Raw genomic sequence first — 12,822 nt, 5'->3', positions numbered from 1 at the left:
ATATTTTTGTACTTAATGATGAGTTACTCAAAACATCCTGGGGAATGACTTTTTGTATGATATTGAATCTTACTCCAAGACAAACAAATTGATCTTCGATACCTGAAAAATCAAAGTTGCATTGACTGATAGGCAGATGCAATCTCAGCTTTGGGTAAAAATGGCCTCCCACTTCAAACAAACAGAACAGCATCTGTGTAGTGTGGTAAATTTTTGTGAAAAACACATGAATGTATTCATACATTTTTATTTTGAAAGGGAACTGTGGCAGAATGCAAACCCCCCTCTCTCCCCCTCCCTCCTTCGATATGGAAGGAGTAGGCACATCTCCCTCTCTCTCTGCTGCTTGAGGCTGACAGCTTCTTTTGTTTGGCCCCAAGAAGCCGCTGGCCAGGGTCGTTAATAGAGAGGAGAAGGGAGCGCTGAGGCACCAAGGAGCCGCTGGTGGCCAGTGTGGGGGATGTTTGGAAGCTTCAGGGGCACCCCACAGCCAGTGTGGAGGTGCAGAGAAGCTTCTGGAATGCCTACAGTCAGATCTGACCAGGCTATAAAAAATGGGATTCTCGTCGAGACTCCGCCTCTTGTGCGGATCTCTTGGAGCACGAGCCAAATGCTGCCACCGAGAGCCCCCCCGGGATAGAGACTCCGCTTGCCTTGCCGCCACGGGTGTGAGTAAATTTCTCCTCACAGGACTGTTTCTACTTTCCATGCACATTTGCACGTGTACTTTCTGTGCTCAATACGAGCATGTGTATAAATTATTTCCTCGCATAATCGCGGGTGTATTTTCCTCCCATGCTTCCACATAAGCACGTGTAATATTCTGTGCACATTTGCATATGTATTTCTCCTCGGAGGATTGCGAGTGTATTATAAATATACCCCCGCAGGATTGCGAGTGTACACTTTCCGTACTCAATACGAGTACGTGTATCCCTTTAAAAATAATTCCACACCGTGTTCAGGCAAGTGTGTACTCTTCCCCGACTCCAGGACGGCTCGGGCATTGTTTTGGTGAAGCCATGTGCATGCACGCTGTGGACCGCCTGTTGTATTAGTTGCTGCCCCTTAATAATTTACCTCAACTGATATCTGAACCTGTATTTAAGTCACTTTTGGAGTGCTAAAACCCTGTTTCTCACCGGTTCAATAAAACGTGTTTTGGACCCTGTTGTCCCTTAAACTAACCTTGGGGTGCCCCTGTGACAGGAACTCATAGCCAACTAAGCATAACTACAAGAACATACATGAAGTGGCATGCCAGTCAAATTATTCATTTTCTCTTGCTAGTCGGGGGTGTTTGGGAAAAAAAAAACCTCACATAATGCTCATTTTCAGCAATATTCTGAACTGTCAGTCAGTCAACACTCAGTATTTTAGAGAAGATGAGCAACTTGTGTGCTCTAACTAAATGTCACTTGCTTGGCCTAGACCACCAAGTGTCAGGACTTGTAGTGGCCCCTGGAATATGGTTGTAAAGAAATGTGAGTTTTCAATCATAGAAGTTCATTAATTATTCCAGAATGTTTTGCAACCCATTTCTCATAAAAGTTTATCGTGCATGTTTCTTCTAGTAGCTTTTTCTAAGGACTTTCATCACACTCTCTGTAGAGAGCTCTTAAGAGAAAAAGCAAGAAGATACACAAAATTCTTGCAGCCTTGTTACAAGCTGCCATGCTGGCAACTACCATTTTCACTAACGATATTTCAGAATGTATTTTTAAGTTACTTAAGAAAATTATAGGGATTACCAGCCTCACTGCAGTGTTAAATGTCAGCTCTTCTAGGCTTTCTGTAATCCTGGGACTTTTTTTTTTTTTCAGTGTACAGTTTGGGAGAGTTCAGTAATTCAGATTATGTATAGTTGAATCAGAGTCTCCCAAATCCATTCTGAAAGGTGACCAGCATTTTACATTTGAGAAAGAAACCCCAGTTTTTGCCTGCCATCTGCTACTGTTGGGGAAGCGCTACCAAACACTACATTCAACCCCTGCTTGAGCTGTACTTTGCATGTGCCTTCAAAACCTCCTCCGATATCTGCGAACCTGGTGCCCGGTCACCCACTGCAAAGGACCTGAGCAGTCCTGGAGACCTTGTTGTAGCTACTCAACTCGACAGTCAGTCTGAATCAGAGCTTCGCAGAAGTCGCTCCCAGAGATTATTTTTTTCTTCTTCTTCTTCCTAACGTTTCCTCAAACCAAAACATAGTTTGAGTGTATATGATACCTATGTGTTCAAATTATTTTTGAAAATAAAATTACTTCTGTGAGGAAATGGAGAAACAGAAGTAAACAGAAATGGGAAACAGGGGCTGAGAAAGAACTGGAGAAGAAGAGGGCTCGCTATGGTCAGAGGGACAAACAAAATGGACATGAGGACCAGTGCAAGGATTGAAACAGGTAATTTGGCAGAGAGAATCTGAGACGCGGTGCATGCCAGTCCCCCATTTTCTCTCTTTTGTGCACAGCAAAAGCCCCTTGGGAGTATTAAAATCTTATTCTCATCTCCTCTCAAGTCATCTGGGGCCTGAGGGGACCCTGAATGTTTGGGGGACTCCTCTGTCCCTGTGCCCTGTCCTTCCCCATGCAGACAAGCCTCTCGGAGGACCCCTCTTTTTGGGGAGTCATTTACCCCAAGGCAGTTAAACACTAGGATAATGGAATAAAGGTAACGGAAACAAAAATCTCTGAAGCCTCAGGAAAACAAAATTAAGGGACAGATAATGCCTCCTCATGGTGGAAAGCTGACTACAGTGACATGAAGAAAACAGTCTAGTTTGGGTGGGATGTAAAGCCTGCCCAGGGCAGCCTGGCAGAGGGGGAAGGCAGCCTGCCTAAGGTGACATGGATGGTGGGGGCACAAAGCTGGTGCAATTGCAGTGTGTGATGTACAATCATAGAATGGTTTGTGTTGGAAGGGACCTTAGAGCCATGGGCAGGGACACCTTCCACTAGAGCAGGTTGCTCAAAGACCCATCCAACCTGACCTTGAACACTTCCAGAGCTGGGGCATCCACAACTTCTCTGGGCAACATGTCCCAGTGCCTCACCACCCTGTGAGGGTGGTGAAGAATTTCTTCCTTATATTTAATCTAAACCTTTCCTCTTTCAGTTTAAAGCCATTACCACTTGCCCTATCACTACAGGCCCTGGGAAAAAGTCCCTCTGGCTATAAGGTCTCACTGGCATCTTCTCTTCTCAAGGCTGAACAACCCCAACTCTTTCAGCCTGTCTTCACAGGAGAGGTCCTCAAGCCCTCTGATTATCTTCATGGCCTCCTCTGGACTCACTCTAACAGGTCCATGTCCTTCTTATGTTGGGGGTCGCAGAGCTGAATGCAGTACAATGAACAATGAGACGTGTGTAATGCCATCTGTGGTACATACCCTCTGGTACAACAGCTTACACGTCACAATCTTCCTTCGTCCAAAAGGCTTGATGGGGCAAGAGGGGAAGTATCAACCAGAAAGGGTGGCACAGGGGTAGTGTTATCTGTGACCACCACACAGTAAAACCATCTGCAGTTGGAAACAGACTGCCCATATTTTTCACCACACAGTCCAAATATTTTTAAAGTGGGATCATGAGATCCACTCCCACAAGACAGAAACTAGGACAGGTGCTTCAAAACCACATATTATTTTCCAGCTAGCTGCAATAGCATCACCAGCAGCAACTGCAAATGTATAACTAATCATTAAGGTGTTACAAAGAACAAATGCACTGTTAATAAAAAAATTCTAGGAAATTCAATAGCATGAAGCTTTACTAGTGCAGGACAGGAGGTGTTACACGGTATTTGTTCCCCTTCTAGAACTTGAAGTTCTGGAAAATGGAAAAAAAATAAATAAACCTGCCAACAGCCTAACTTCCAAAATGGAAAATACCAGTTGAAGGTCACACCACCTTTGTTTCACCTTTCTGACTAGTCATCCCTAGACACACATTTGTACCTTGTATTCAAAGTGTTCCAAACATCTACAGCCTGCCTGTAATCAAACCAAAAGCTGCTCCTTCGGAAAAAACCCTCCTTTCTGCTACACTTGATAATGCTTTCACCAAATTCTGTCCTTTCATTACCCATCCTTAAACCCATGGGCCACACATATCTCCCATCGAACTGCTGGCAGCCCCACCACAAAGCCATCTTCTTGTCCTCTCGCTGAAACTCTTCAGAGCAACATGGAAATCAAATGCCACACCACGTACCCAGCAGCCAATTTCCCTGACCCAGAAACAGATGGTAAAATAGACAGGATCCATATCTGCATTTAATACCAGGGAGGTATATTATCCTTGATCACTGTCAGCTGTCAGAAAACAAATGATTACAGTTATTGGAGATGCAGCTTAATTTCATTTTCTGTGCCTTCAAAGTTTGAAGGAACTGCGTTTATCTTTTAATTGTATTTCCTTCCCAACTCAACTTACTATTGTAGCACTTAAAGCCTACACAACAGACTTGCTGTTTTATCAATATTATCAATTCCACCTTTGGAGAGTGTCTCTCATGTAAAGCACAATAGTAAATAGAAAAGTGAATAAAAATGGGTTTAATATAACACAGTTGTATAACTTACATGGTTTATCTTTAATTCTGTCAGTTCTCTTAACCACAAACACAGCCTGCAGCATGTTGAGGGTGGGAGAGAGTAAAAGGAGTGAAAAGTTAGATCCTACTTCTCAAATACCAGAGACGGTATTTGGACATAAACCAATTCATTCTGAAGCTGTGACTGCTAGATCTGCTAAATCTCATGCTGATTCCCACCAGAAAAGGATTTTAAAAAAAACTTTGTGGTAGAAAGCGAGAAATCTTTAACAAGATGGAAAGTTAAGAAACTAGGCATACGCAGCCTGACAATTTTCCCACAAAAATAAAAAACAACAGTAATATTGGTTTTCAGCTGTCAGTGCTTCCCAACACACAACCTGCCTTCATGTTTGTATCTTTGTTGTTCCCATAGGAGTTGGATACAACAAAATCACAGACCAGAAGGGGCTGGATGCATGTGTGCATGACAGAAAGCAGAATGCTGAAAAATTCAAAGTTTGGGTAGCATGTCATTAAAACTATGTCTTGTTTTGGTCTCCTGCTGTGGCCTTTACCAGAAGAAGTTTATCTGATTGACTAATAGAAAACTCTGAACAAAATGTAAAAAAGCACTTGGATCAGGCAACCTGTGATTAAACCAATTACGAAGCAAATACATCCCACAGACTATATTCGTATATATTTAAAATTGCCAGATTGAAATGAGTCCTTTTCTAGGAACATCACATTTGCTTCATACTCCATTTTACATTGATGACGAAAATCATTATAGCAATCATAGAATACACTCTGAAATGAAGTAGCTTGCTGTACATGAGCAAACTTATGGCACTGATTTGCCAACAGCTAGAACCTAAGTCTCAGAAATGAATGGACACAATAAGGACATAGAGCAGTTTAGATGACAGAAGGTTAATAAAACATAAGATACTGTAAAAGTCATACATGACACACAGAAAACAGAACATGAATTGGGCAAAAACATCACTTTGTCTTTTCTGAATTTCTTCTGACAATTCTATAACTAAGCATGGATGATCCTCTTCCTGCAATTTCCTGCTTTGCATTTCTCTATTTAGAAACTCACAATATAAAAGGGTAATTTAATTAAAATTCACATGCTTAAAATATATAAATACATATTTAATATAATGCACAATTCAATTCCAAATTGGATTTATTACTAAAGAACATCATCAAGTTAATTATCCATATGATATATGAATCACATGGCAAATTCTAGATGTGTTGGATTAAATTTTCAGAAGTCACTAAGTGATTCTGTTAAATGTATGTCTGTGGTTTCCATGCCACTTCTGAAATTTCCAGCCATTATCTTCTCTATCAAGCATGCCAGTTACAGTCTAGTACTTCTCCCTGAACTTTTTCCTATTTTGGGCATTTTAAATATCTTTTCAGAGGTGATCTTCATCTAGCATGGCACAGTATTGATTGGAACTGAATCTGGACGATCAACACAGAAACTTGTACTCAAGAAGCGTGTCCTAAGCAGACCAATGTAAACCTTTAAGTACTCAGGAAATTCAGCTTTAATCATATTTGAATATAGCAATACATTGAATATAGCCATACATTCATATGTTCGGGTGTGAAGAGGCACAACGTGTGCTCTTGTAAGAGCTTTGCACATGACGGAACGCAGAAATCTGCATCATCCCACCAGACGACACCAGAGGGAGGCACAAGCCCCCACACCAGGTTTCATTCCCTCCTGTCCTGGTTTTGTTAAAAACAAGTTTCTCTTTTAGTGAATTTGCCTGTCAGCTAAGCCTTCATATTAACTGCATTTTCCTGGAGAACCAGACACATGTTTTGGTAAACATAGCAATGGAATGCAAACTTATTGATAAGCACAAATGGACATCTCGATAGAGGGGCAATGAGAAACCAGTGACCAAGAAACTGACCAACTGTGTATAACATTCCATTCACGTGAATACTTCATATAGAAGTGGGAGATCACGAGGATCTCGTCCCTTTTGCCTTTGCTTTTTTCCCTTCTGCTTATGGCCGACATTAGGAGAGGACCTTGTTAGTCGTCCCTGTGAACTGAGGCCTAGTGACAGACCGAATCCAGCTCCGCTTGGCTGCAGAGTCTAATCCAGGACTTTGGTTGCCGGCTCTGCAGTCGCTGAGACTTTCAAGATTGGTTTTGTATATTTTGTATTATTTTCTCTATTCTTATTAGTAGCATTAGTAAAACATTGTTAATTTTTCCAACTCTCTTCTCTCTGTCCTTCTTTCCCTCCCGATTGCCTGTGCTGAGTGGGAAGGGGGGAGAGGGAGGGGCAAAAGGGGGAAGTGGCGGGGGGAGAGGGGGTTAACAATACATCTGCCAGGGTTTTATTGTCACCCCGCAATCTTAACCCTCGACACCTCCCTACAGTAAATCCACCCAAACAGCAAGAACTGTTCTGATCCTGTATAAATCCTACTTAAGACCATGATACTGAAGTCATCCATCCCTAGTAAGGCAATAATAAAAGCATCAAAGTCAGATATCACATATCCATTTGTAATAGAGCATTCCTACCTTTTCAGTTTCATATAATTTTCACTAGCTGCAGGTCTGCATTCAGCACGTTGCACCACTATCCCTTCCAAGGCGAGTTTATCTAGAATGAAAAAAAAAAAGGCAACACTGGACATTAACATAAAATTCACCAACAATTTCAATTATTTTTCACTAAAGAGCACTTAGTAAATACAATGTAATTATAAATTCTCAAATCTCAAATTAAGTTCTAAAATCACTGTTATTTAGACACCAAACAGATAAGCAAGAAAAACATGCTTACACAGCTGGTATACCCTAGACTACCTTATTTTGCCATCAGATCTTTTACATATCAAGAATGAATCACAAAGACCAAATTTTAAATAAGACATAGTAACCATGTAGTCCACTTTTCTCTACGTTTTTGCACTCAGATTATCTAGGAAATGTTCTCCTGGAAACGCGCATTGAATACACTCAGTGACCATGAAAATAAATTAATCTACAAAGAGAATCTGATCATTAAAGTATCCAAAATTAGTGGACGTTAAAATGAGAGCTGATTTTATTCCTATCCTCAGAAAAAAAAAGAAAGAGCAACCTATTTTCATCTTATTACAATAAAAAAAAAAAAGTTCTGTAAAGGAACATGGAACATAATGTAATAAAGTAATAATCCTACATATGCTAACAGTCAGGGAAAACAAAAACTTGCAGCTAGTAATCTAGGAGATCACATACAAAGTTTTGGTTAATACTACATTCACCTCTGTAACACAGTCCTTTGTAACCCGAGGGGAACACCTTTTTGCCTAAAACAATGACGACTAACAGAGCAACCCAAAAATATCAGCCTACTCTGTCAAAGTGGAAAAGCCTAAAAATTAAAAGCGACTTGAAGTGGTAGGGAGAAGGGATGGTGGCCAAACACCTGCTTTCCTACTATGATGCTCTAGTGCATGGTGGGTGCGTGGAGCTGTGTCGCAACTTAACCATCTCTTTTGGGCACAGCCAGTGCAATATCACAGAATCTATAAAACATACGCTTCTGCAAACAGCTTTGTGTAACAGGAAAGAATGAGTTTCTTAGCTTTAATGGCTCTTGCTACTTAAAATGTCCTTCCAACAGAGTCTCATCTTGCTATTGATGTAGGGTTCTACACTGTCACCATCACCTTCAGCTGGCAATGCCACCGAAGATAACAGGAACGCTTAGAAGTACTGATGCCAAGTAACACCAGGCACTGAGATGCCTGTAACTTCTCTATTGCTTTACAGACTGAAATATCATTGCATCAAGAAATCTAAGTCTGCTGTCCCTGAATAATGCAGAGAGCAATTATTACTTTGACACCAAGTATTTTAAAATGATTTAATTTCAAATTCCTTGGTTTGATTTAGTCTAAATCCTTGAGAAGAATAAGAATGCCATACTATTCCAGGTAGTTTTGAATGAAACAAAGCAAATTTCTAAGAAAACACTTCTGGTTTTATAGATTCCTAAGGTTTACATTCAGGAGAGACAACCTGGCCAATTTGCCTGACCTTTTGTGTAACACAGACAGATTTTATGCTCTTTCTTCAGTACAGAACCTAGCAATTCATGTGTGGCTAAAGTGGTACTAATATTGCTGCTTAATTTCTAATTTCTGACTACTGTTGTAAAAGGTAATAAAAATATGACTTTATAGATACATAAGCAACAAAGGGAGGGCTACAGAAAATCTCCATCCTTGGAACAAGTGGTGGTTCTTATGTCTTTCTATACTATGTTAAGAGCCTTTTAGTAGCTGGTGGTTTATCCCTGGGAAAGTACTTACACACTGTAATTGAGTCACTTCTCAATCATCTTTTCAATAAATGAAGTAATTCAAACTCATGCATTATTCAGCAGAATCTCTGAATTGAGCTGAGAGGAAGGAAGTGAGACTTTAAGAAAACTGGTCCCATCTCTTTTAGGATTCAATTATCTGCCCTGCGCTGGTGGGTTTTGTGTGTGGTGGTTTGTTTGTTTATTTGTTTTGGTTTGGGTTTTTTTTGTTTGTTTGGTTGGTTTTGTGCAGAGGGGAGAGGTGTCTGTGTCTATGCCCCATGACTGTGCTTCATATTTAGATGGCTAAAACTAGATCATTTTGTCTCTAAAAACCAAGCTCTGGGGGTTGACGGAACTGACTGGCTATTTTGTCACTAATATATCTATTTTGAGTCTTTTCTAAGTCTCACATTCTACCTATGTCCTCCACAGTCCCTGTTCCTAGGTATATAATGCCTCCAGCTTGGTTAAAATGCATTCTTTAAACAGATTCTGTGAATTAAGTGATCCCAGTCACACCATGACAGTCCTGTCATAGTTATTCACTGTCTGACCAGCATTTGTGTCAACCATGACACATTTTATAAGTACTGATTCTCACTCGCTACTGTCCCTCTTGCTAATCCTGGAGGAAGCCCTTCAAGCTACAACCCGAGTGGTTTCCTTCTGATAATTACTTTCTGATAGCTGTCAGCCAGTTTTTAATCTTGTTCTGTGCTTGCTGGTGTTGTTTTTGTTTGGTTTGGGTTGGGTTTTTTTGATATAAATCAGTATGTCACAAGATTCTAAATTATGTACAATACAAAATGCTAAGCGTGCTGCAAACATGCTGTTACTTTATCAAACTCACAATCTCCTAAATAAACAAAATTAGGTTGGTTTGACCGTAAAACCTTTACACAAAGCCATGTTTTGCCAGCATTCATTACATTTCTGATCTTTTCTACCTCTTGAACTTCATGATAATTTTTCCACTCGTTTCTATGGTGCAGGTTCAAGGCTAACTAGTCTCTCCTCATCAGAGCCATCCAGCCCAGCTGTCTGAACACTGATATGTCGCTATAAATCTCTCTGTGCCTTGCACAATTTCCAAATCATTATTAAGTTTTAAGAATCAGGCTCAGTTAACCTGGTAGCTTCCTCTCACTAACTATTTAGGAAATGAACCTGCCAATTAAAACAAGCTTACCCTTAGTAACATCTCATTTTTGATGTCTCAATACCCTCTTTTAATTACCACTGATCCAGATTTGGCTTTTAATGTTCTGGTCACTTCACAGTACAAGGCTGTCTGCAGTCTCCAAGATCCCCACCTTGCAGCTAAGATAGTTTGCTGTCAAAGCTCATCCACTGCCCAAAAGCCAAGGTTTATGTCCCACTTTCTTTGGACCCTCTTGGAGATTTTAACACATCCAGAGAGTCTTGCAGAATAAACGTGCAAAGATGGATGCAAACCTCCAGATGCCTCTAGTGGGGGGACAGTTTTTACCTCCTTCGAAGCCTAACTAGCCCCCATTCACCAAACTCAAGTTCAGAGACTTGCACCAGAGCTTCAAGGGAAAGACACTCAAATTAGTACGTCTGCCTTGATATTTCCATAGTCCAATCAGCCAAGAAGCCCACGGATGAACAGGGCATGAAAGCTGCAATTCCCTGATAAAAATACCTATTCAAAATAAAGCAGATAATTCAAGATAAACAAATAGGTCTGGAAGACTAGTTAAGAACAGTGATTAGAACAGTTGCCCCATGTGGGGTGACAGGTACAAGTACGCTGCAGGTGCAGCTCCACACAGGCTGGTCTACATAACCCATAGCTTCATGGCAGCTGCCAAACACATGCTCCCCCTGACCTCCCTGCCTGAATGCCCCAGTACCAATTCATAAAGGAATTTCAACCTTTGACTGTTTCAGTGAGGTAATAGGGAGATATGCTGGGGAGATGCTGATTCCAGCTTCAAATTCTGCTAACGATCACCATCAAACAAAAAGAATGTGGTTAGAATGCTTAAGGCAATCTTAATAAACAGGCACTGGGGAAATTTACTGGAATTGTGCAGAAGATGGTCTGAAAGTGGTGGGTTTTTTTGGTTAGTTAGTTGTTTGGTGTGGGGGTTTATTGTTCGTTTTTGAGAGAGAGATGAACTGGCTTGGAGATTGTAACATGTTAGTTTTCTACTCTGACAGCACCCACTTCCAACTTCCAGCTGCTAGGTCTTGTTAGCCCATTGAACATCTTGTTATGAAAGGATTTCTGCCTGTCCAAGCACTTATGTAGTCTCCACCTTTATAAAACCTAATAAAAATAAATCATGGTTTCTCAAATCTTCCATTAAACCTACTGTTCAGCTTTTTAATCATTCTTATTGGTCTGAGAAAGTTTAGTCCATTAATTTCTCTCCAAGCTGTGGGTCTCACGGCCAGGCTTGGCAGGGTGTGGGACAGGATCTAGGGTTTACCAGCTCCTGCTCTTTACCAGAGGTGCTGGTGATGGAGGAGATGAAGACCTGCCACAGGACACACGATTCCCAGATGGCAGGAAAAAGCGGAAGGAAGCACAGTAAGGACAGGCTACGGGCACGTCTGCGCCCGCTCCTCAGCAGGCAGAAGTTGAGCTGCTGCTTCCCAGCGTCCAAGTCAGAAGCCCCAGTTCCCCCTGCCAACTTACACCTCTGTGCAGCTTCCCAGGCTGTTGCACACGATGGCTGGACAAGGAGCAGCCCTGTCCTACACTTGACCTCAGCTCTGCTCTTCCAGACCAGAGGCAGTTTGTGGCACCTCTTGCCCATTCGAAGGGCAATCTCAAAGCTGGTGCCCTTCTCAGATCAGCCTTCCCTGGAAGCTACGCAGCTAGAGGACAGGTTCACCCAGTCTTCACTTGGTACTCCCTTATTTAGGAATCCAAAAACATATAGCACACTTGTTTTACTGACCACAGCACGGAACAGTGACCTCACATTCAGTTCTCAATATGCAGGCAGAGCCTCTGTCTCAACTCTCCTGCAAACATATATACACAAGCCCCATCTACAGTGTATTTCTGCAAATAAAAACTTAATATTTGGTTGTATTAAAATATTATCCTAACAAACTATCCAAATGGTTCTGTAACAGCAGTGTATCTCCTTATTGATTACATTCTCAGTCTGTATCATCTCCAAACTTCATCAGTAACTGCCTCCTTGATCACCGACTATAAATAAATAGGATCAAGAACCAAATCACAGCAACATTTTAGTGATAATTTTCTGCTTAACATTTGCCAGTTAGAAGCCTGCAGATAATTTTTGTATAGTTAAATGGAAAACTAATACAGTATATATTCTAATTCAAAATGACAAACAAGACATACTCAAAAATTTAACAGAAAAAAGCATCACCTGCTTTGCTGAACAAATTGTAATAAAAAGGGGAAAAAAAATTGGCACAATCAATTTTCCTTCTACCCACACTGATTGATATGATACTAATCTTCATTAATTTTTTGACTGATTGACTTCTGAATCAGATGTTTTACTATTTTTCATAGAGTTCCTTTTTGTTTTTAAATATTTGGGCCATCCAATTCACCCTTTAAATACTGGCATAGCATTCGCTTTTTCAGTATTGTAGAACTGCAGTGCTCAAAAATTATTTAAAATATCAACAGCAATCGTTGATAGAGTTTCTTAGACAGCTCTTTAAAAAGTTCTGAATGCAAATTGTTCAGACTTGCTGATTTGAAAATCTTCAGTTTTAATGAGTGTGTAGAGCTTGTCTTCAATAGCTGTTAATCAACATCCTGGAGTTATTGGAATGAGAATGTCTATGCCACCAACACTGCGAGACAGTAGCTACTGAATGGTTTAATTGTCCAACAACCTGGCCAGTTTTCTGTGTTATGACATTAAGCAAATAGTAAATTGCCTCAATAACCCAAACAGATTTCATTAGCACG

At 40.8% G+C, this 12,822-nt stretch overlaps 1 protein-coding gene across 1 annotated transcript in view; it reads right to left on the bottom strand.

The window, feature by feature from the left end:
• The window catches only part of GTF2F2 (general transcription factor IIF subunit 2), a 95,926-nt gene that overhangs the window by 47,092 nt on the left and 36,012 nt on the right, over positions 1 to 12,822 (bottom strand). Inside the window, exon 6 of the mRNA XM_082074911.1 lies at positions 7,109 to 7,190. Within this exon, the coding sequence (XP_081931037.1) occupies positions 7,109 to 7,190 (82 nt within the window). The remainder of the gene's footprint in view (positions 1 to 7,108; positions 7,191 to 12,822) is intronic.

Source organism: Streptopelia decaocto (genome assembly GCF_964273445.1).
Source record: "Streptopelia decaocto genome assembly, chromosome: 1".
NCBI classification, from domain to species: domain Eukaryota; kingdom Metazoa; phylum Chordata; class Aves; order Columbiformes; family Columbidae; genus Streptopelia; species Streptopelia decaocto.
The sequence above is the reverse complement of the archived record's forward strand: the minus strand, read 5'-3'. Positions and strand labels throughout refer to the sequence as shown.